The sequence below is a fragment of the Rhinopithecus roxellana genome, chromosome 3 (genome assembly GCF_007565055.1).
Source record: "Rhinopithecus roxellana isolate Shanxi Qingling chromosome 3, ASM756505v1, whole genome shotgun sequence".
Lineage (NCBI taxonomy): Eukaryota > Metazoa > Chordata > Mammalia > Primates > Cercopithecidae > Rhinopithecus > Rhinopithecus roxellana.
In genome coordinates, this window is record NC_044551.1 from 90730674 (window position 1) to 90756864 (window position 26191).

At 41.2% G+C, this 26191-nt stretch overlaps 1 protein-coding gene across 1 annotated transcript in view; it reads right to left on the reverse strand.

The window, feature by feature from the left end:
* SEMA5A (semaphorin 5A) overlaps positions 1-26191 on the reverse strand; it is a 306611-nt gene that overhangs the window by 106776 nt on the left and 173644 nt on the right. Inside the window, exons 9-10 of the mRNA XM_030927820.1 lie at positions 22481-22688; positions 3167-3284 (exon numbers count right to left, since the gene is read on the reverse strand). Coding sequence (XP_030783680.1) covers positions 3167-3284; positions 22481-22688 — 326 coding nt within the window. The remainder of the gene's footprint in view (positions 1-3166; positions 3285-22480; positions 22689-26191) is intronic.

The following is a 26191-nucleotide window of genomic DNA, read 5'->3' on the forward strand; positions in this document are numbered from 1 at the left end:
CTTTTTTGTATTTTACCGTCTCTAAAATAAACTGGTATCTTACAATCCATGAGAGAATTTTTTGTTGTTGTTTCTTAGCAACATATAAAGCAGTGGTACACATCACAACCAGTGGCATATCAGAAATGATTATATATGATAGATTTGCCCAATAAATTTAAACCCTTGTTCCATTTCAGTTAAAAAATAACATGGAAGAAAATTACATTTCAATCTTTTTTTAATACCTCTCCAAGTTAATACTGCTCTATATTAATGCAAATCATTTACATCTAGGTCATCTCCTTCTAAGAGATAGATTTTTCGAAAGAGATGTACAGTTAGATAATATGAATTTCTCGTTTTCAAAATGGTAGCCTATACAACTCAGAAATATATATGGTTTCCTTTCCTGTGTTTTGCTCAAAATGACATAATTTATTGTCTTTTGTTGCCTTCTTTGTATATGCTTATCTGAATTGTATCTTGATATGTGATACAATACATTGTGTGGGATGACAGGGATAGTTTTATGTAATTAAATACTCTGTCATCAGAAGAAACAGACCTTGTAATGAGTGTTTTACTGACTGAGAGCCAGATATCACATCTAAGCTTTATTTTTGAAAGCAGAGATGGTAGAGGAGGCAGCCTTGACACCATGACAGATCCTTGTTACCTTCTGACCTTACATGTTAAAAACTCAAGTAAAGTCAGACGGCAACAAGGACCTCAGGTTCTCCCAGTAGCAGGAAACAACTTTAGTGACCACCCTCTCTTCAAGTCTTCAATATTAAATCCTTCCTTTTTGTTCTTTTTTTTTTTTTTTTTAGACAAGTCTTGTTCTATTGTCCAGGCTGGAGTGCAGTGGTGATATGCTTTGACGCCATGTCCCCACCTAAATCTCACCTCAAATTGTAATCCCCACATGTCAAGGGAAGAACCTAGTTTGAATCATGGGGGTGGTTTCCCCCATTCCGTTTTCCTGATAGTAAGGGAGTTCTCACGAGATCTGATGGTTTAAAAGTGAGTTTCTCCTGAACTCTCTCTCCTGCTGACTTGTGAAGAAGGTGCGTGCTTGCTTCTTCTTCACTTTCTGCCATGGTTGTAAGTTTCCTGAGGCCTCCCCAGCCATGCAGAACTGTAAGTCAATTAAATCTCTATCCCTTATAAATGACTCAGCCTAGGTATTTCTTTATAGAAGTGTGAAAGCAGACTAACACAAGTGGCATGATCTTGGTTCACTACAGCCTCAAACTCCTAGGCTCAAGCAATCCTCCCACACCAGCCACCGAGTAGCTGGAGCTACACATATGCACCATCATTCCTAATTAAATTATTTTACTTTTCTGTGGAGTTAGGGCCTCACTATGTTGCCCAGGCTGGTCTCAAACTCTTGGCTTCAAGCAATCCTCATGTCTCAGCCTCCTAAAGTGCTGGGTTTACAGGCATGAGCCACTGTGCCCACCCAACTCTCCATTTAATGACTAAAGACATATACAAGACATACATTCATCATAAAGCAAGTGTGTGGGTGTGTACTTCTAGTCCATGAACTCCAGCCCACAAACACTAGAGCATGGAGGGAAAGGCCTCTCTAGTTTGAGGGTCCTATGGGGACACGCTGCCTGCTGGGAAGCTCTCATCACAGATACTAATAATTACATAATTAGTATTTCTCAGATATATGCTAAAACAACTCTGGGTCCTAGACAGTGACCTTATTACTTAAGAAACAAAGCTATTATCTTAAGCCTTTTTTACAATAAAAAATGCAAGATCAAAGATCTACAAGAAGATTTGCTGATCTTCTAAAGTGTATGTCTGTACTTTGGAACCACATTTCAGGTATTAAACATTATGTTTTATCAAGCCGCAAAGAATGAAAGGTGAACACCCTTATGCTCTTAGTATTTTTCAGAAATAGGAAGGGATTAAGAACAAACAATGGCATTTTTCTAACCATTTTAAAGGGACTTTGCAGAAAAATTGGATTCTAAAATAATAGATCTGAAGTTAAATAGTCACAAGGACTCACAACTAATCCTACTAGGAAGCTCTTCAGAGCCTAGATGTGGTGATGCACACACTGTTACAGCGAAGGCCCCTTGATTCAGTGCCAACATTTGGGAAGTGACAATGGTTTGAATAGCCCCAGACTTCCTTGCTTCATCCCGTCTGGCTTTCCGAATTTCAAGCTGAATAACTGGCTTCATGAATATGTGGCTGAGATAACAGAAAGGGTAGGTTCTTTGGTGGGAAACAGGCTGAGGGTTGTGATGCCTTAGAAGTTCTAAAGCATGGAAGAAACAGCAAGGAGTTCACACACTGAATGTGCCACACCTCTGTCTTGCAGAGATACCACAGAACTGGTGGGCAGAGATTAGCAGTTTTGTGAAAGCAACATGACTTATGACTTTTCCATTATGTGGAAGTTAATAGTTGTTGTTCACATTCTATGAGACAACATAAGAGAATTTGAGATGACTGGACAAAATGTTCTATAGACCAAAAATCCTCCACAAACAAACAAAAAAAAGCAAAAAATATTCTAAATACTAGTTCCTGTAAATGTGGACCCAAACAAATACATTAGCAAAGGAAACCATGCAATGTGCTTTTCTTGGATTCAGTCTGGCTCTCAATACAGGTGAGTTTCACCTCACTCCACAGTCTTATATGGGAACGCACAGTAGGCTGTCTCTTCCAGACCTTCCTGTGACCTCGAACAGGATCTACGGGTTGGCCCCACATGAAGGTGACAATAATATCCTTTAGTTATTCTTTTCTCATCTTTCCTTATGTCACCCTCTGGAATTATATCTCCCAAAAGAAATTTATGGATGTGGAAGTTCCTGTTTTATTAGTGCTCTAAGGGGCAAAATAGTCCACACCAAACTCTGGAGGGGGAAAAAAAAATCCAAGAATAAAACAGAAACCATAAACTCCATTATCAAATCAACACAGTTTTCTCTGAAGACATTTCTCTTCAAACAGGCAAAAAGCCTGTAACAGCATTCCATGTGGCCCTGTGCAAGCAAAGAATCAAGTGATCTGAGAGAGCACAGACTGGGTTTGCAAAAAAGGTTCTCATATGAAAAGGTGCAGACAGTGTGGCTGAGGATCACCAGGGGAGCATGGCTCCCGTGGGCAGCATTTTCAGAGGATGGAGAAGGCGAGCACTCACCGGACATGCAGAGATGCTCTGTTCCCACTGCGTCATGCTCAGGCTCTCCTCCAGGCTTGTGCATTTCTTCATCACCACGTCCCAGCCACAGTAAGGGTCCTGGGCCCCAATGCAGGTGCTGTAAAGACACACACCAAATGGTGAACAGAAAGGTCGCTTTACCCAAGATAAGACACACAAGACAAGGCAAACCTGTCCCTTAGTAGAGAGGTATGGGATTTCTTAGATATGAAGCCCAGTGGGTATTTATTTAGGCTGCACACTGGTGAACACAGCTATCTGCACACTCCAGTAAGTACCTAATATTAAACCATTTATATAGACATTTTGAAAAATCTATGTTTTAATCTAACATACATGACAGATGACTAAAGATGAGCCAACATGAGTATTTTGCTGTCACAAATAGTGCTAAAATCAAGATTCTACAATGTTCAAAAACAATATAGCTGTTACCACCACTACCGTCACCATTATCATCCTCCTCCTCTTTACAACAGGTATTATTTGTTGCAGATGCTTAAACAATTTGATAGGCAGGTGTTATTTTCACTTTATTTACCATTACCATCATCATCATCATCATCGTTATTACCACCACTTTATTGATGAGAAAACCGAGGCACAGAAAATTTGAGAAATTAGCCCAACGACATGCAGATACATACAAAACTCTTCAACATGAATCATTCAAAAAAATAGGAACATCTTTCATTTGTTTACTGTAGCTTAAATGTATTAAAACTTTCCATTTCATAGTAATTTCATATAGCTGTGTCTATAATATCCTACATATGATATCAGAAGTATTGGAGATGGCGGATATTTTCTTTTTAACTTTGTCTAAATGAAAGAGTTCATACACTACATGGGCATTATTAGATGAGGGCTGTGGCCTTTACATTATAAATACAAGCAAAGGTAAATGAGGGAGGAAGAAGACAGAGATGATAGTGATGGAGCCAGAAATATACAGAAGATCATGCCATGGGCACACAGGACATTGAACCTGGGAATTCTGTGAGTGGACCGAGAAGTTGGACAGGCAGGAAGCAGATGTGAGGAAAGAAAGGCAATGCCAGCATGGAGGTGCTAATGACCCCTCTTGGAGGTAGGATAGTACTTACAGTGAGGGAGGAGGACCTGTTACAAATTAACCAAGGACCAGAAATCTGGTAGGACCAGAAATCATGGCTTAATCATCAACCCTGTCAGCAGGGAGGTAGCAGAAGTAAGTAATGATGAGTTGTTCATATTCATAATACAAAATAATAATTGTTAACAGAAAAGGTACTAATTATATATAAAGCTCTGTTCTAAGAATGTGACTTTTATTTGGTCATTTAAACCCGATGACAACCTTATAAATACAGTACCTCAGTTAGGCACTACATTGATTCTCGCTGAAGGAGGGAAAGATTGATTTGAAGGTTGTACAGCTAGGGAAGATATGTTTGCAGTTGATAAATCGACTGATATGTAGTAAGTTATTATACAACTATCATTTATTAATTACCTAAAGAAGTGCAAATGATTTAAAAAGCTGTTTCTCAGAAGTAGGGCTAGGTTGGGGTACAAAAAGGTATGGAACAATTACCTGTTCCTATAACCTCATTAAAACTCCTTGATATGAGACCACATGCAGACATGACTTCTATTAAAAAATACAAACAAGGCAGTTATAAAGGAAAAGGTGAAAGCCTATTTCCCCAGTAGTAGGTACTGTTGATACTAACTTACATATTCTGCAGATATTTTATCCACACATATGAGCATGCTTGTGTGCACATATCTATATATACACATATGTATTTTGTTACTGTTTTTTATAGGCAAATATATGTTTTATATAATTATATGTAATACACACAAATGTGATTGTACACGCTGTTTCACATTTTGCTTTCTACAACCAATAATATATTATTGCACTATTCTTGTCAATAAATATAGCTCTACCTTATTCCCCTTAACAGCTGTGTAGTGCTTCATTTTCTTTCTTTTTTTTTCTTTTTTTTGGAGTCTGGCTTTGCCGCCCAGGCTGGAGTGCAGTGGCTGGATCTCGGCTCACTGCAAGCTCCGCCTCCCAGGTTCACACTATTCTCCTGCCTCAGCCTCCCGAGTAGCTGGGACTACAGCCACCCACTACCACACCCAGCTAATTGTTTGTATTTTTAGTAGAGATGGGGTTTCACTGTGTTAGCCAGGATAGTCTCGATCTCCTGACCTTGTGATCTGCCCGCCTTGGCCTCCCAAAGTGCTGGGGATTACAGGCATGAGCCACCGTGCCCGGCCAGTGCTCCATTTCTTTTATGAACCAACATTTATTTAAATTTCCCCTTCATTTTATTTATTTTATTTTCAATTTTTTATTTCCATAGGTTCTTGGGGAACAGGTGGTGTTTGGTTACATAAGTACTTTTGTGGTGATCTATGAGATTTTGGTGCACCCATCACATAAGCAGTATACAATATCCACTGCATCCAATTTGTGGTTTTTTATCCCTCATTCCCTTCCTACTCTTTCCCCCGAGTCCCCAAAGTCCATTGTGTCATTCTTACGCCTTTGCATCCTCATAGCTTAGCTCCCACTTATGAGAACATGCAATGTTTGCTTTTCTGTTCTTGAGTTATTTCACTTAGAATAAGTCTCCAATCTCATCCAGGTTGCTGTTAATTTATTCCTTTTTATGGCTGTGTAGTAGTCCATCATATATGTGTATCACAGCTTCTTCAACCACTCCTTGATGGATGGGCATTTGGGTTGGTTCCACATTTTTGCAGTTGTGAACTGTGCTGCTATAAACATGCATGTGCAAGTATCTTTTTCATATAATGACTTCTTTTCCTCTGGGTAGATACCCAGTAGTGGGGTTGCTGGATTAAATGGTAGTTCTACTTTTAGTTATTTAAGGAATCTCCACACTGTTTTCCATAGTAGTTGTCCTAGTTTACATTCCCACCAGTGGTGTAAATTTCCCCTTTAAAACTGTTAAATTTCCCCTTTTAAAGCAAGGCTGCAGTACTTATTTTTGTACAGATTTTCTATAGGATAAAATTTTATTCGTGTAACTGTTGAGTCAAAAGTTATGGGCATTATTAAGTTTGGACCAACCAACAATATGGGAGTGCCTCTGCTGCCTCATCCTGTTACATATTGGATGTTACCATATTTTTTTTTAACTCACCCAAAGGATAACTCTTTCAGAAAGCTGGTATATGAAAAAAAAAAAAAAAAGAATTTCTCAATTGTCTGTTTTCATTTCTTTCAGTTGTGTCTTAGGTTAAGGCTTAGCATACATGCATATACTTTTTAAACATTTGCATTTTCCATGTGTAAACTTCCTATCCATACCCAATTCCAAGGAAACTTCCTATCTATATCCAAGATTTGATCTCTTTCATGAGTCATTCATTTTATTACATGGTCATTGGAAGGGGTGATTTTTGCATTAAAACGTAGCCCTCTCTGAGTAATAATTTCCCTGTTTGACATTTTTTTCTTGAGATACACGTTATAAAATTTTACGCAGTAAAACTTATGAACATTTTCCTTTATAGCATCTAATGTGTGTTCCATGTTAAGATTTTTCTCACTTAAATCTTCCCAACTTAAAGATTAAGCATCGAACATTACAGAAACATTAAAGAGTATAGAAACATCACTCTCCCAATTCCTTCTGATTCTTCTAAGGTATCATTTCTTTGGCTCCCCATCCTTTTTCTATTTGAAATGTATTTTTCTCCTCCTCATAAATGAACAAACAAAATAAAAAATCACATATACATATTTAAATATCTAAACATCTCAAATCCCACACAAAACAAACAGATTCAGGTCTTAGAAGAAGAATAATAGATGTGAGTATGCTTTCTTTTCCTGTTATTCAAATGACATCCTTTTGAAATACTACAAGTTTATAACAGAGTGTGAGCATAAGCACTTTAAAATCTCTAGCTTTGGGAATATGATTCCCAATAAGGTACTATTTTAAATAAAAAAATATTTCAATGATCAGTTTCATTGAATAAAACTTGAACCTGTATTTTTATTGTAAAACACATATAAAAATTTTCTCAATTCTCAAGACACACAATTGACTTAATAACACTTTTTTTTTGTGCAGGGAATAGAGATGGTGAGAATAAACTATCACAACCAATGACTAAGACCATGAAACGTGTGCATTTATTATCCAGGTGTCAGCAATTTCTTCCTGAGTAATTTTGCATGTGCAGTGTCGTTCTGTAGAAAAATACCCAGAGGAAGTTGCTGGAAATCTGAAGACACTTCAAGTACAACCCATGAGACAGACCTGGGTGCGGTGAGCGCCAAGCGTCCTTCTGCTCCCTGCTGTGACCTCACCTGCTTGTGCCAATGAGATCGGATCTGGGAGTGTCCTCATCTTACTAAAGTAGCCAAAAGTGGCATATTTATATTTGCGGCTCCTATGGCGAAACCTGAGAGTAATTCTTTTATTGACAAAATCACATAGTGTATATCACATATGGGAACTCTCTGTGCATGATTCTTTACACAGAGCAAAAGTATAGCGAGGCTACACTTAAGAGATCATTCAAAAGATCTGCATTCCTTTTCATGTTTCTTATTAAAGCAACATGACCAGTAGGTAAAATTAAACCTCCAAAAAGGGAAAAATTCCACAGACTCCCTACATTTACCCCAGACTTCCTGTGCAAAGCTGTTTGGGGACTTAAAACAATGCCACAGTGTTAGAGGGAAGTATTTCAAGCTGTTTTAAATGGAAAGCTGCATGTGATAACATCTTTTTCTTCTGATGATGCCAGTGGTTCTGCACATTCTTAACATTACACTTATCCTTTAAAATGTTAAAATGTCTTTACAAATACAAATGCCCATTCAATAAAATACCATGTATATTTCAATATAATTTCCTCATGCAAAATATCTTACACTATGGGCAAAATTCTGATGAGATCTACCTTTATTCCAAATTATGTCTTAAGAAAATCTATCACACAATTTTATTTCTGGAAGCTGGGTCTCTAAGAAACTGTGGAAAATGGCAGGTTTCCAATTAACCCAGCCACCGTGAAAGTGGCTTTTCTGTATTCCGCTTTGAAAATGCTTTTCCTTGTGTGATAAATATTTTTAATACGAGTTTTAGCGTGATTTAATTATTCCAAATTGTCAACATATGTCATAGCATCATTTTGCACCCCATAAATATATTCTGTTCAAATATAATTGTCAACATTCAATTTTTTTTTTTTTTTTTTTTTTTTTGAGACGGAGTCTTGCTCTGTTGCCCAGGCTGGAGTGCAGTGGCCGGATCTCAGCTCACTGCAAGCTCCGCCTCCCGGGTTCCCGCCATTCTCCTGCCTCAGCCTCCCGAGTAGCTGGGACTGCAGGCGCCCGCCACCTCGCCCGGCTAATTTTTTGTATTGTTAGTAGAGACGGGGTTTCACCGTGTTAGCCAGGATGGTCTCGATCTCCTGACCTCGTGATCCGCCCATCTCAGCCTCCCAAAGTGCTGGGATTACAGGCTTGAGCCACCGCGCCCGGCCTCAACATTCAATTTTAAAATTTCCATAACGTGTTAATGACCTTACACTACTCTCATTGTACATATTACCCTGGTATTTGAAAGTACTTGAATTTAGATAAAAATGTTAGTCAGAATCTGAAGGTTTAGTTTTTTCGAAAACACACTTACTGAAGGTACTTTTTAGAGCTAAACGTGTATTTGGAGGCAGGCCTTAATTCTAAAAAGCAGGATAAATGTCTACTTTTCTTTTCACATGACAATAACATCAACATACATCTAAATTATTTCTTTATGTTTTAAAAATTTGCAATTACGTTTTTTGTTAGTTTAACAGAAAATAAGTTTATTCACTAAAATATTTTCACTGTATTTCTGAAAAGTTGAGATTTATTACTAAGTACAATTCCTCATGCATATTAGATTATCTAAGTATCTGTGATGACTTTATCTGGCTTGTCATTGTCACACTAATTATCATGAGGTCAGTTTATTTTTGATATTAAAAATTCTTGACATTTTGTTAATACATAATGTATTCTTAAATATAGGATTTTAAAAGTGTTTCAATCATGTATTGATTCAGCACATACTTATGAGCACTTGGCTATGAAGTTGACTTTGAAAGTGCTGGGTGTACCATGGCAAACAGACACTGTCACTGAGCTCCAAGAACTTACCATTTGGATAAGAAAGTAAATATTAAACAGTTACATGATAAATGTCAACAACGAGTTGCAAAGGAAGAATTCAAAGGGCCATAAGAGACTGGTGAATCCCCACTATGATGGGTGGTTGAGTCTGGAATAAGAGGATATGTAGGTACTGGAACAAACGGGATGAACAGAAGTGACCCATTTGATAGGAGCCAGCAAGAACAGAACCTTTTTGCAGAGAGATCAGCTTGGGAAAAGCACTCAGTGGGGAGAGAACTTGGAGAGTTTGAAGAACTGGTAAAATGGAGGCTGGACTTGGGCTGAAGCTTGAGGACTGAAATGGGCAGAGTCCTTGGGCCCCATTAAAGATTGAGGGTTTCCTTGCAAGTGTCGCATACTTTAAAGTGCTTCCCAAATACTGTGCAAGAGCCACACTTCAAACATCCATATTAATTTCTATTATCATTACAGTGATTGTGGTAGTGATCAACCTGTCTATGAATTATCCCTTCCCCAATTTCTAAGAAAATCTGTCTTATTCCTAAGCACCATGTTACCATATACTTCATAAGCTATTCTTTTACTTTAAGAGCTGCAACTAAAAACATTATCTGGCCAGGCACGGTGGCTCATGCCTGTAATCCCAACACTTTGGGAGCTAAAAGTGGGTAGATCATTTGAGGTCAGGAGTTCAAGATCAGCTTGGTCAACATGGTGAGACCCTGTCTCTACTAAAAATACAAAAATTAGCCGGGCATGGTGGCACATGCCATGCTGGGAAGCTGAGGCAGGAATCACTTGAACCTGAGAGGCAGATGCAGTGAGCCGAGATCGTGCCACTGCACTCCAGCCTGGGTGACAGAGTGAGACTCCATCTCAAACAAAGAAACAATCTTACTAAAAATAAGACTGAAGAAAATTCCAAGTAGACAATAACCTTCTTGAGACATCCACAGATCCTTCAATTGGTAAATCCAACTAGAACATACATTTTCTTTGTTTTCCTCTTCTGCAAAACTGAAACAAAAATACTTATTCACAGGGCTGTTTTGAGAGTTATATCATGTCAGATAGTATATTAAAAAGTTTTTTTTTTGAGATGGAGATGCATACCAGTTGTTATAATTAGTCCCTAAGCATAATTTCAAGTTATTACACACTATGGACTTCTGAGGTAGTTGAAAACATTCTATATTGAATACTAAGTCCAATAATAATTCATGCTACATGGTATGATTTGTACGTGAAGCTAATGTACTCCATTTCAATTAGTGACTAACTTTTAATACTTTTAATGTATTAAAAACTACTCGGCTTAACATTAAATGACATTGATCAAATACAATGGCTATTTTTTACATTTTATTTTGCACTTAATATTAAATTTAAATAATTGACTTATACTGGCACTAATACTAATCATACTTGGCAAATGTTCTTTTAGTTAAAATCTTAATAGGCAAATATAACATTTCAATTTTCCTGAAAAATCTGTTTTAAAATTGAACAAGATTGATACACATTTTACAGTGAAGCATTTCAGGAAAATTGATAATTTGAAAAATAGTGATGAGATTAGATAGAGCATATTTGAAATAAGCGAGCCAAAAGTTCTTTCTGGATCTAGGACTTGTGATTAACTTGGGTTGCCAGCTTTGGTTTCTGACCTGATGCAGAGACCCCGTTCCACTCCCTCTTTAAACACTGAATCGTGAGCTGTTTATCTTGACCTCCTTGTGGGCTTCAATCATTGTGAACTTTTCTTGAGAACAAATATAAAATCTTTCTAGAAAGGCCAAGACTGTCTCCAGGACAAAGCTAAGAAAGGCAGCCTTTTCCATGGCTAGGATTGTACCAGGGCACCAAAACCAGGACAAAGGGGGCATAGGGTGTTACAATGGCCCAACATCAACCATCCATGGTTCCACGATGTGGAAGTACCTCACCAGGAATGGCAAACAGAAAAGGCTGTGTCTATGTGCTCGAGAAGAAAAGAAAATAATTACTGGTCACTTCATTCAGGGAGAAGCCCACACCATTGGTATTCCACATTCTCTATTCTATGAGTAGGCATAATTATGGGTACCTCCAAAGTTCACCCTTCCCCAATGTCCTCTCCTCTTGGCTAATTAAGATTTAAAATGAAGACACAATTACTTATTTGCTATATAACGTGTTTTTCTTTTTCAAGAGAAACACTTCTGTGAAAGTGTTTAAGGGTCAACAATTATGCCTGAAGAATGCAGAAGGTGTCAAGTAATACATTTTAATTTTTACTCAAAACCTTAAAGGGGAGTACATCCGGGGGGGAAACATGTATTATTCCGTTTTCTTATAATTCACCTAACTTAACAGTTTGACCTCAATTGAGTGGATGAGGTTCAATGCCAGGGAACCCTTCTGTGTAGTACAGCCCACCCCTCGGAAAGAACATTTGTCCCTCTCAGCAGGTAGTTACAGCAAGTGTGGGTCTGCCTTGAATTTGGATTCTCTGGTGCCCTCATGGCTGCTAGACAGCTGGTGACAGTGGTGAAGGCAAGCACCTGGCTCTCTTCACACTAGGCCCTGTGTAGCTTTCATCAGTGCCGAATCCCAGTTGCTCTTGTGTGGATAGAGACATGTTCATTCGAGACAGGGAATTATTGCAAATCTACTGACAGATGTTCCCAGTGCCTGGATGAGGCCATGCTGACATTACTCACCCAAGCACATAATGTGGTCATGCTAGAGTCTCAAGAACTGTTGATTTGCCCTGACAGAGGCAGTTAACAGTTGAATGCAAGGAGCAGAATCTGGCCTGATGGGCCCAGCACCTCTCAGACAATGTGAAGTTATTTGAAGGCAGAGCAGCAAATGATTGGCTGGTCAGTTTGCCTTCAGTTTAGTCCGGAGACCATGTGAAGTACATGTGGGCAAAGAAGGCAAACCACACATACAAGAGCAGTCTGTCCTGTTTACTTTCCTTTTCTTTCTTGTTTATTCATGGACTTTTTATTTTGACTTACGTCTAGGACAAAGGGAGATTTGAAGCCCAGCCCTCAACATAGTGTGCAGAAAGTGTAAAAGACCACTCACAGGCAATGCCAGCTCAGAAGGACCTGCATGAACTGAGTATAATATTAAAACAGGAAATGAACTATCTTGTGTTGAATTCTTATTATGTACCAGACCCCTAACATAGCCTCTCTCTATCTCCAATAACACACTCCTATGGAAACAGGGCTGAGAAATGAGATACGAAGAAGTTGAGTAACTGGCTTATGGTCACACACCACACAAAAGCCCCGTCCAGAACCACCAGAATGCAAAGCTCGTGCTCTTTCCATAGGTAGGCTGTTTTGCAAACATATGAGAGCAGTTATTTCCTTAAGAATTCACTGGACTATGCAGCAAATAAAAAAAAAAAGGAGAAGCCCAGGTGCTCCTATTTAGGATAACTCAGGTACAGGGGTCTGGAGCCAAGAAATTGGGGCAGCTGAAGCTGCTTTCCCATGGAATTCTTACATAACTTTAAATTTGAGAGCTCAAAAGCAGGAGGCCTGTGAAGTAGATACTAAAGAAGAATTTTTCTTTTTTCTTTTTTTTTTTTTTTTTTAAGATGGAGTCTCACTCTGTCGCCCAAGCTGGAGGGTAGCGGTGTGATCTCAGCTCACTACAACCTCCACCTCCCTGGTTCAAGCAATTCCCCTGCCTCAGCCTCCCGAGTAGCTGGGATTACAGGAACCTGCCATCACACCCAGCTAATTTTTATTTATTTATTTATTTTTTTGTATTTTTAGCAGAGACAGGGTTTCACCAGTGTTGACCAGACTAGTCTTGAATTCTTGACCTCAAGCAATCCACCCTCCTTGGCCTCCCAAAGTGCTGGGATTACAGGCGTAAGCCACTGTACCTGGCCAAGAAGGAAACTTTTTCTTTCTGATCTCCATTAGTTGTGTTTCTCAACTGAAGTACAAAAGGTTGGTAATAGATTTTCAAACTTTACCCAACTGACTGTTGAAAACACACATTGCCATTTAGAGACCAAGGATACAGTCTCTTAGTAAAGCAGTTTCACGTGTTGATGAGTTCTTACCCACCCTCCCCAGGGCCTGGGGATGTTACCTTATAACAACACTGGAATACACTGTGCTCCAGCTCAAGCCTAACTTGGAACCCCTCTAATCATGTCTTTCTCACCGTCCTAATTAGCACTTACCACTTTTGTGAGTGCCAGCACCAACAAAAACTAGGTGCATTTACTTTCTGCCGTTTCTCTATTTTTTAAAACAGATTTAATGGTGGCATCCACATAATGTTGCTGTGCTTTATTACATTTTTGTTGTATCATAAAGATGTCTTCATAGGCATCGCTTAATGGCTTCAGAATAATTCAATCAGAGAACAATCATTGAAAGGGTGTATCATAAGTGGTGATTAATTCCCTTACTACTGGAAGTTGAAAATTAGAACACTGGTTATGATACAGATACAGCTTAAAAAATAATCGGAGAGGAACATTAGGTGAGGATGTTAGGTCCTTGCGTATTCCAGGATCAGACTTTAAGGACAAATCGATTTTGGAATAAATTCTAAGGTAACTTCAAGGTCCTTTGGCGCAGTTCCATGATAGCAGGTGATTTTACTTATACCACAATTTCTTATTACAATCTGAGTCCTCTGAAGGCAGGGTCAGAGATGCCTCATTCATCATCCTCTATGCAGGGCCTCACTTGGTGTTTGGCATGTATTGAGTTCAATAAATATAATATGATGGAATTAATTACAAAAAATCCACATTCTCTAGAGGGTAAACCAAAGCCAGCACAAACAAAAACTCAAGACTTTGAGATTTGGCAAATACTACATTCATTCTGAGGGGATAATATTAACTTTGTCAAATGGGTACATGCCAAAATGTCCTCCTGAATGTTTATTTGATTAATGACCAAATGAGTAAGGTTGTCTGGCTGGGAGACCATGTGGGAACCCTGCAATTTCTCTGTACACATTGTATGCTTTTTCCATTGGCAGATGCTGTCTTTAGGGAATATTTAATTATGAAAGGTGTCAACCTATTAACTCTGGCTTTTAAAACTTTGACCTTTAGAGCAATAAACGTCCTGTAGTAATCTAATTTCCATACTAATTTTTTGATGAGGTATTAATTTCTTTAACTAAATGATACTATTAAAGGCTAACTGCATTAAGAACACCCAAATACCAGTTCACTCAATGGAGCCAATGTCTTTTTCTTTTTTTTTCCTAGACCGAGTCTTGCTCTGTCACCCAGGGTAGAATGCACTGCAACCTCTGCCTCCTGGGTTTAAGCGATTCTTCCGCCTCAGCCTTGGAGTAGCTGGGATTACAGGTGTGTACCACCACACCCAGCTAATGTTTTTATTTTTAGTAGAGACAGGGTTTCACCATGTTGACCAGGGTAGTCTCGAACTCCTGACCTCTTGATCCACTCGGGTCGGCCTCCCAAAGGGCTGGGATTATAGGAGTGAGCCACCACGTCCTGCCCAAGGTCTTTTTCTTAATGCTCCATCTTTCCCTTTATTTTTATAAGGCACAATTTAAAAGGTGTGACTCTTTTATATGTAGGTTATAATTCTTCCAGTTCCCAGATTTTCTCTCCTTTTCCCCAATTAGTTCATTAAGCAAAAATAAAACAAACCAAAAAAAAAAAAAAAAAAAACCACCCCACCTAAGGCCCAAAGGCTTTCAATGCTTTTGCTACTGTGTGATATTGCCACATTTTTCTGTAAAGGAATTTTGTTTTGTCACAAGAATTTTGCTTGTTTTCAAGGTATGAAGTAAATTAGCAGATAAGGGAGACGCAGAAGGTCCATTTGTTAGTTTAACAAATACTATATTTACTGACCCTTTTTTGAACTGGATACCAGGCTGGGGCCTTCATTGAACCCAGAAGCACAGAGGAAGCCCAGCCTTTGGGAGGTCATGTTCCCATATCTTGAATGAAGCCTGTGCTGGCATGCAGGAACTCATAGTCTACTTTCTGTTCTCTGATGAAAGATTAATTGCACACTCTTTCAATGAATATTAACTAAAAAAGTAAGATTGTATGAGTAAGTATCCAAAGGGTAGAAAAGTCTATGATGTTCAGAAAATATTAGGGTACCGATTAACCTATGTAATGTAGTAGCTCATTTGACAAATAAAATATCTAATTTTATAAATTAGTGTTATTAAGGGACATTCATTTATTCAAAAGGCAGATGATAATCTAACTTATGGGTCAGCAAACCACACAGCCTGTGGCCAAATTCATACGGCCCCCTAAACTTTTCCTGAAACACACAACTGGGGAATGTTCCTCACTGGTAACTGTTCATGAGTGCACAGAGGCCACAGGGCAAGGCTGACTCACAGGTGACCTAAGCTTTGGTCCCAAGATCCTCCCTGGTCCTGCAACATGGGAGGATTATGAGGAACTGCTGCAAAACCATTTCTCCCGCATCCCTATGTCCCAGGAAGGCTGTCAGGAGTTTCTCATTGCTTTCCAGGTTCTGATGAGTTGAAAGGCTTTCTGCCCCCTCATACGCCCATACTAGGATACAGCTTTAGGCTCTAAAACTGCCAGCATGAAACAGGCTCCTGGGAGTGCAATGCCTTAGTTCTCCTCCTGCACCATCACCTGGCCATCTTGTTTTGTTTCGGAGACAGAGTCTCACTCTGTCGCCCAGGCTGGAGTATAGTGGCGTGATCTTGGCTCACTGCAACCTCCGCCTCCTGGGTTCAAGCAATTCTCTTGCCTCAGTCTCCCAAGTAGCTGTGATTTCAGGCATGTGCTACATGCCCAGCTAATTTTTGTATTTTTAGTAGAGATGGGTTTTAGCCATGTTGGCCAGCTGGTCTCAAACTCCTGACTTCAAGTGATCTGCCCTCCTCAGTCTCCCAAAGTGCTGGGATTACAGGTGTGAGCCACTATGCCTGGCTGCCCCTTTTGTTTTCATGCCATCCAGGGATGTGGTGAGTAGACTCTTTTTTTTGCTCTTTTTTTTTTTTTTTTTTTTTTTTTTGGCTAAGTAATAAACTGTCTGGATCTAACAGTGGATCACAATTTTCTCACCAGACAAACCCATCAGCCTTGCTTGACCCACACATCTACCCATTCATAGGGTCTGTGGCTGCGTTCACACTGCAAGGGAAGAGCTGAGGAGTTTCAACAGAGACTGGACATCTGTGCAGCCTAGAACAGCTTCTCTCAGGCTCTTTGCAAAGAAAGTTTGCTGACATGCTGATCTACTCAACCCAGTACTTAAAATGACTTTAAAAGTCCATATCAGGGCTGGGCACCGTGGCCTATGCCTGTAATCCCAGCACTTTGGGAGGCCAAGGTGGGTGGATCACTTGAGGTCAGGAGTTCAAGATCACCCTGGCCAACACGGCGAAATCCTGTCTCTACCAAAAATACCAAAAGTTAGCCAGACCTGGTGGCACACGCCTGTAGTCCCAGCTACTCAGGAGGCTAAGGCAGGAGAATCACTTGAGCCCAGAAGGTGGAGGTTGCAGTGAGCTGAGATCACACCACTGCACTCCAGCCTGGGTAAAAGAGCAAGACTCATCTCAAAAAAAAAAAAAGAGTCCAAATCCGCAGCCGTCCCATCACCACACCTCTAAGCTGTTCTTTCCTTAGCCTTGAAGAGGTGCAATCAGTCATACTACTTAGAAAGCTATAATAGTTTCTTGCGGGAGAAAATAACAACCTGATTTATAGACAAGATTATTAGAGTGCAAGTCCTGTGATTGCTCTTTCCCTCCTGAAGTACAGAGGTAGGAACCCTATTAGGTCTTAGCCAGAGCTCATAGGGCAGCAGGTTCTGAATTCACACTGGTGTTTACACCAGGCGGGCAGTCAGTGAGTGGCTGCTCTTGGCTGCTCCATCCTGGGCCTCCTTATGGAGACTTTTTCCACTTAATTAACTAATTTATGTATCGTAGAGATGGGGTCTCACCATGTTCCCCAAGCTAGTCTTGAATTCCTGGACTCAAGCAATCCTCCTGCCTCAGCCTCAAGAAGTGCTGGGATTACAGGCATGAGTCACCACTTCCAGCCTTTTTCCACTTTAAAGACACCAGTTAGAATGGCAATCATTAAAAAGTCAGGAAACAACAGGTGCTGGAGAGGATGTGGAGAAATAGGAACACTTTTACACTGTTGGTGAGACTGTAAACTAGTTCAACCATTGTGGAAGACAGTGTGGTGATTCCTCAAGGATCTGGAACTAGAAACACCATTTGACCCGGCCATCCTATTACTGGGTATATCCCCAAAGGATTATAAATCATGCTGCTATACAGATGCATGCACATGTATGTTTACTGCGGCACTATTCACAATAGCAAAGACTTGGAACCAACCCAAATGTCCATCAATGATAGACTGGATTAAGAAAATGTGGCATATATACACCATGGAATATTATGCAGCCATAAAAAAGTATGAGTTCATGTCCTTTGTAGGAACATGGATGAAGCTGGAAACCATCATTCTCAGCAAACGATTGCAAGAACAGAAAACCAAACACCGCATGTTCTCACTCATAGGTGGGAATTGAACAATGAGAACACTTGGACACAGGAAGGGGAACACCACACACCAGGGCCTGTCATCGTGTGCTGGGAGCGGGGAGGGACAGCATTAGGAGATATACCTAATGTAAATGATGAGTTAATGGGTGCAGCACACCATCATGGCACAGGTATACATATGTAACAAACCTGCATGTTGTGCACATGTACCCTAGAACTTAAAGTACAATAAATAATAATAATAGTAATAATAAAAGATATGTCAAAAAAAATGACCACATGATGCTATTGGACCATGAGCCAGGTGCATGGCCTGGCCCACAGGATGAGGTCAGCTTTCCTGTTTTCTTCTGCTACACATTGTACTCATATCTGGGCTTACCCAGATTCCTGAATTCCTCAGAAATTAGTGAATGTGAACTCACTTTATGCAACTTATACACAGATGTGGTCCATAAGGCCTAAAATGAAAAAGGATACGCATGAATAGTGCGGTTTCTCTTGCACTCTACATCCCCAGAGATCACCACCAATTCCAATGAGTTAGCTTTATCTTTTGCATTATTTTCTCACTCTATCTATTAAATGTCTGTGCTAAACAATGCTAACATCAAAGCACAATTTTTGGCTCATCTTTGAGGTCAAACTTGACTAAAATAGAATTTTGAAATATTCACCTTTTAAAATAATTTTCCAAGGGAACAATGCTGTGTTCCAATCAGTCACAACACATGTGGGTAGTCAGTACAGGGAGGTGCTTGTCACTACTCCCAATCCCCCACGTCTGAGGTCGCACGATCTCCTTAAGAACAACTGGAGAATGGAGACTCAGCTTAGAATGCTTGGAAAAACAGAGTACAAAACCTCCTTCATGTTTGCTTGATCCAGTCTGACAGCAAGCAGAATGAGGAAGAGGCTAATGGGACGAAGGTGTAAGTATCTCTCAGGAGACCTGGCTTCTGCCTGTCCGGGTACTGACCACCTCTACCTCTCAGTTGCACACATGAAGAACGCAATCCAGCAGCTCCTTCAGCCGAAATCTGACCACAGAATGGGTGGTCCTCATTGTACTAGGGGCAGCAGAAAGAACCAGTAATACAGCATAGGCCTGGGACAGTCTCGGCTCTGACCCAGGTCTCATGTTGCAGTAGCTATGAGACTTTGAGCAGGACACCAAAAATCTGAGCTGTCATTTCCTCATCTGAACAATGGATATGGTATGCTACTTTACTTTCAGGATTGACATAATCATTCTGCAAAACTCTCATAAAATCTACCATATTGTCAGACATGTAAAAGAAATTTGTGAAATTGTATCAGTTATCATTTATACACATTTTAATAAATGTCATTGTGTATTGTCTTTGGAAAAAAAGACTCAAGAAAATTAAACATGTAAATATGATTTTGAAGGAGACAGGTAATTTAGATAAGCATTTTCCCTTTTTAAATACTTCTAGATTCATTTATAAGACGGTTTTCCAATAATAAATGGCATCACTGAGATTCTATGATGGAAAGTATATTGGAAAAGAAATTAGTATCCAAATGTTACCCAATTGTTTTCCTATTCCTATTTAGTGTACTTCTTTAAGCATCTTTCTGAAAGATTAAAATTGCTTTTGTCAAAAAAAAAACCCACGATTTTTCCTTATAATTTATAAAAAAAGTTTATGTAGTTTGTATTCTTTTTAAAAAGATTATTTTCTCCATGGAATGTTAACTAGGGAGGGTTTCCTAACTTTCTACAGGAGTAGGATAGTAGAGAAACACATTGGAAATATTCAGAGAAATGCTTGGGTTGAAATCTTTAGTTTTCTTTTCTCGAATGAAATACTAAAGGGCCAGGCACAAACTAACCCCCTCTGAGGACGGGCACACAGAAGACCACAGTCTATCAGTTGAAAATGCAGTTACGATCTCTTGTTGCTTTTCTCAGAGTAAACAGCAGGGTGATTAAGCTCCAGCTATAAATGTCAAGCTCTTTCCCTCTCAGGAGCCCAATGAAGACACACCAGTGGCATCATTCTCCTTGAAAGAAAAGAGGGAACAGCGAACTCCTCCCGAGGCCTCTGTGCCTGGAGCACCAGTTCCTGTGGATCTACAAGTGGGCTGGCAGTTCAGGTGCATGAGAGATGCCAGGGACACTGTGCCTCTCATCGCTAATCTGATGCAGAACTTAGTTCCTAAGCTGCATGCACAAGAGGCTGAGCAATTGTGACCCAGACTCAAGGAAGTAGAACAACCTGTAAAAGATGAACTGCCTCAGGTCTGTAAGCCATGCACCCCCATTCTGGCACCAGAATCACCCTGCAGACAGCACAGGCCTGCGGCTTCCTGCGGGTTATCCTGTGTCACCCTCCATAAAGGTCATCCTTCACTGGGCTGGAATTGGAAGACGGGTGTCCTTCCAGATACATTCCAGCTATGACATCCTGTTGACCAGCCCCCAACCCTGTTACCCACTGAACCAACAGCAACCAGAGAAGAATTTCTTCCCTAGGCTAGTTCTGCAGGGAACACATACCAGAATAAATTTCAAGCAGCCACTGGTTAAATTTACGAAGTAGGCATATATAACAATGGCAGTTAATAAATATCACTAGCTGTTACTAAGGCTCACAATATCATTATGATTAGCTGGGAGGTTCCTCACATTATTCCTCAACTCTCTGTCTCATTTCAAAGGAAACATTATATTATAGACTTCATTTTCTAGAATCATCTTGAAAGGCATATTGTTGTGATTACACACAAAAAATTTCCTTCCACCTAAGAATGCTCACTTTGCAGAGTACTTTAAATTTTATACTCTCTATATTATCCTATTTGATTCTATAGCAATTCACACATGTTGGATGAGAAAGTGAATTCTCAAATACTTTTGTGACCTGGGTCAAAAAATAGCAACAACAGGGCTGGGCGCAGTGGCGCACGCCTGTAATCCCAGCACTTTGGGTGGCAGAGGCGGGCGGATCACTTGAGGTCAGGAATTCGAGACCAGCCTGGCCAACATGGCAAAACTCTGTCTCTACTAAAAATACAAAAATTAGCCAGGCATGGTGGCACATGTAATTCCAGCTACTCAGGAGACTGACTCAAGAGAATGACTTGAACCCAGGAGGTGGAGGTTGCACTAAGCTGAGATCACACCACTGCACTCCAGTCTGGGTAACAGAGCAAGACTCCATTTCAAAAAAAAGAAAAAAGCAACAACAGGTCTGTACCATGAACCCTAGCTTCTAAGTGCCAAAGCCAATGTCATTAGGCACCCTGTTTTGAGAGAGAGTGGCCCGTGTAGGGTCGATGTTTGTGAGCGGTATATCAAAAAGGACTATTTCTACTCCAAATCTGCAATTTCACCCCACTTTAGGGGGTGGAATTAAACAAGATGCCTAAGAACATTTAAGATTCTGATTTCCCCAAGGGTGATCTTTTGTCAGGGGTCAGAGTGTATATACAATTTCCGGGAGGAAAGTGCTGGTCAAGTGTGTGATGTATACAGTACTTTTTCATTTCCTAAGCACCTGGGCCAACATGTTTCCAAATTAAATTTTAAACACAACCGTGGTCAATTGTGGATGTCCCATGGAAGATAAGACTGGCCTGAGGGTAAAGCAAGATGCAATGACACTTGGGGTTTCCCTGTGGCTAGGAGACCTCCCTCCCTACCCTCTCTGCAGGCTCAGGAGAGAAGTAGCACTCCAGGGGAACTTATGTCAAAGACAGTGGCCGTGGGGGGTGTCCCAGAAAGTGGGGGCCACCGCAGCAACATCAACCATTCCTTCTCACGGGGTTATCAGCATAAGAACTGTGGTCGAGAAGGACATATACCTTAGAATATTTTTTGTTATTTCTATATTCAAATAAAATATAAGCTTGAGGCCAGGTGTGGTGGCTCAAGCCTGTAATCCCAGGAATTCGGGAGGCCGAGATGGGCAGATCACTTGAGGTCAGGAGTTCAAGACCAGCCTGGCCAATATGGTGAAACCCTGTCTCTACTAAAACTACCAAAATTAGCCAGGCATAATGGCACACATCTGTATTCTCAGCTACTCGGGAGGCTGAGGTATGAGAATCACTTGTAGCCAGAGGTTGCAGTGAGCTGAGATCTCACCACTGTACTCCAGCCAGAGTGAGACTTCATCCATCTCTCTCTCTCTCTCTCTCTCTCTCTCTCTCTCTCTCTCTTTCTCTCTCTCTCTATATATACACACACACACATACATACACACACACACACACACACACACATATATATATATATGCTTGTGCCAGATTAACAGATTAATACAGTCACCAAATATCAGTATTATTGCTGAGTGTTCTAAGGCACCGAATGATTTATTTTAACCTTGACAACTGCTTACAATTATTATATCGTGGCTTCTCCTCTGAGGAGAACTGATGGGTTATCCTCATCACGGTTAATCTATTTTCATGAAAGCTCTGCATCCTAGAGCACAGGACTCTCAGAAGCATGAAGGGCGGCTCTGAGGCCATTCAACTTCAGGGCATCTGAAGTCTCCCCGGCTCTCTCTGGGTGGGCCCTTCACACACACTAGTGCATCCTGACCCCGGAGATGCCCTACCTGCGTGTGTGGTAGAACTGGCACCTCTTCAGGGGGATCTTGACCACGTGCTCCCGCAGGCCCACGAACAGGACGCTCTGGCTGTGCAGGATCTGCAGGCTCCTGATGGGCTCCCTCTGCCTCTCCGGGAAGAGCTCAATCTCTTCCAGCAAACAGCTGCTTGAGGTCTGATTCAGGGGCGCCCGCACTTTCTTAATGGTTCCGTAATCTGTGAAGGCCACAGGATGAGAAGGAAACAAGGTCAGCGGGTCTCACAAACCAATCCCTGGTTAAACAGAGTGTGCTGTGTACGCAGCCATGGATCTCCAGCCAGGAAAGCCATCTAAGCATCCTTCAAAAACAGTACACCTGGGCCCCACTACAGACCAGTGAGGTCAGCTGCACTGGATGTGGGGCCCAGGCAGCAGTATCTTTTAAAATGATGCTCTCATGTAGCAAGAGACGAGGACTAATCATCTTCAATTGGACCCTTCCAGTTCCAAGTCTAGGGATGGAGAGCTCAAAGTAGCAAGCTTTGTGCCATTCCATGGAGAACATCAAGGGAGAGAGACCCTCAAGGGATGATCTTGGATTCTTGGTGTCAGAGGTGCTGACTTTGGTGCCCAGTAGGGCAAGGAAAATGCAATGTGATGGGCAGTTTCAAACATCCAGGACGACAATGATGCCCCCTCCTCCTTCCTGCCCAGAGAAGTACACCCTCCTCCATCTCCCTCCCTCCTCTGTCTACATTAGTTCCTTCTTTCCTTCTAGTGCCTGCTCTTTGGGATGATTTTCTTGGGCTCAACTCCTCTAAACCTTCTTTTCTGTGCTTCTGAACATCCATTTCTGGCCTGATCTAAGCCCTCCCCGCTCCAAGTTTTCTGCTCCCTGGGTGTTTCTGTGCACTTATTTATCTGCTTGACTGCTAACACTGCTGGAGAGTGAGCAACCCCTGAACCATGCAGCCTTCCCACCTATGAGGGGCATGGAGCAGCGTCTTCCCAGCATGCCAGTGGGAGGGTGGTGGGGACAGCATGGCTAGCACCTGTGTGTAGGGGGGACACACAGTTGAAACAAACATTGCTCTCCCAGGTACCCTGTGCTGCACCCGCAACCCCTTGCTGACACCTTGCAAATCCCAGGCATGAAATCCAGCCTTCTGGAAGCCCCTCAGAGATCCACTCAAGTACCTGGAATCACCCTGAAGGCCCTGACTGAATAACACCTTCCATGATCCTGAGTTTTGAAACATCATGAATCTTATTTTGCAAACACAGAAAACGAGTTTAAGAAGTTATTCTAAAACCAGAAGTAGTCAAGAATATTTGACTTCAAGGCTTCCTATCAAGCAATTAATTGCAAAAGACCTTGGATAAAATACTTGACATTTTTCTCTCTCTATGAAAGTCTTAGAGATGGAGGCTATTTTTGTTTTAAAAAAATACATATGCAGACATGTTTTACTGAATTTACTTTAAAAAGTATATCTGAAACATCTCCAATGAGCATTTTCTGATTATGCATTGACTGAAAAATCATGTATACAGTACTGGCAAACAATTGCTTGCTTTTGTTTTAAGCTAGCTGGTTATATAGGTTACTTTTGAAAAAGGTCAAGCATACACTGAAGTATGCTATATGCTGGGAAGATTTTAAAATGAACTTGGAGAAAAGAGTATATATTTGTGTTCATGTAAAAGGGTGAGGACAAAAGAGAGTGAGAACAAGAGACAGGAGAGAAAGAGGCAGCTCTGGCATAGAGAGGCAGGCATTTTAACAAATTCACAGTTCACAGAGGTAAGCATGTAAGAAAAAATTTATGTCTTAATTCTACAATTCAAATTAATTTTGACTTGGACATCACAGTTCATGAGCTTGTTGGAAAATTCAACCTCAGTGATTCTTAGGTCTCTCTGCCTGGGATAGAGTGAAGCATCAATAAACTTACACAGCACCGAGGAACTAACAGAGAGAAGACGGGGGCTTCAGGCAAGGTGACTTCAGTACACATATGTCAGCCACAAGGCCCTGCAAGGAGGTCCCCATGAGGCACCAGCAGAGGGAGGTGTCAGCCTTCCTGTGGAGCCGTGATGGGCATAGAGCCTGTGGATGCCTTTGGGACATCATTACACACGGGGACATGATCTGAGCCACAAGTTAAGAGGGAGGCAGGAGCAGAGCTTGTGTGAGAGACTGCTGTGTGAAACAGGAACTTTCATAGAAGTTCAGGGGTGGGGTGGGCTGCCTAGAGTCGGGAGTCGGCTGGAGGATCACTGCGCTGTGACCAGCATCACACACTAGTTGCTTACCAGCCTAGCGTGGCATGGGAAACAGAGTTTACAGAACTATAGCCTATCTGAGAATTTAACAAAGACTCATTGCTATTTATTATTTATTTTGTTGAAGGATTATTGTTCTGAGAAACCTGCCCAAATTAACAACAGTCCAAATGTCAATATGCTCATATGTATTTCAAATTCTTAAGTAATTGTGGAAAGAATCGAATTTGTAAAGATCTGTGATAATTTGACTTAAAAGAATGAGCCATCATTGATCGTAAACTTTCACTGCATATTTCTGCACACCTTGTATCTGATTTTCCAACTGGTGGAAACTAACAAAACTATAGGGCTTAGCATTTCAGAGCAAAGTGCTCAGCGTGGGCTTGCATGCTGGTCCACAATGCATGACCTTGCATCTTCACTCTCTGGAGTGTCTGGCATGTGACAAGTCCCCTCCACAGTTCCCCCTTCCCTCTGCATCAGGTTCAGCACACAGGGACCCTTCCTGTCTCCTTGAAGCTCTTCCTTCCCCAGCCTGTGCCCTGCCCTTGCTCTGAACTCCTGCATGCTCACACATTTGGTCACAGCCTTCTCATCCCCTGTTCTCATGATCACCCTCAGATCTATCTTCAAAGCGGGGATCTTACTGCTGAATGTGGGCTCTGTATCTGCAACTAAACTTCCAGGGACTGGAGACACCAGAAACTTGACAGGCCTCCCTGACTCTCCATGTGGCCTACCAGCATGTCCCACCTCCTGTGACCTTGTCTAAGGGACAGCAGCACCATAATCCCAGTGCCGATGATGGGACCCCTCCTTCCCTGTCACCCACAGCTCACCTAGTTCTCATCCACCCACTCCTGCCATCCCTGCCACTCCTGAGGCTTCCTCTACACCTCTGTCACCTGCATCTCCTCAGCACACTCACTCTGCTCTCCTCACTGCATCTAGAGTCAGGCTCAGGGCATGCACTTGGTGGCCCCACGCTCCTGCCTCCACCTTCGCCTGTGCCTCTCTGTGCTCTGGCATCGGCCACCAGGAAGCACTTGTAGCCCAAGAGCCTGTGATTGTGGCATACCCTGGACATGCAGCTCCTGTGCCTGAGGTGACAAATGACAACGTTATTTTCTTTCAGTGGCAGAAAGACGGAGACTGCCCTATCAAAGAGACATCCCCAAAAAACCCACAGATTTCTATTTGACATCGGAGGACAATAGCAGGACCCTGGTGGATCTTGCAAAGCTATTTGTATTTGGTTGCTGTTTTTACTTTACAACATTTACCATGGTTTTAGTTACTAACTTACTTGTTTTGTGGTTTTTACACTTGATCTTAGGCTCCATGGGGACAAGAACTATGCCAGTTGTGTCCTGTGATGTATGCGTAGTGGCTGCTATTAGGGCCGGTAGAGATCAGATGTTTCATAAATATATGCTGGTGAAAGACTGAA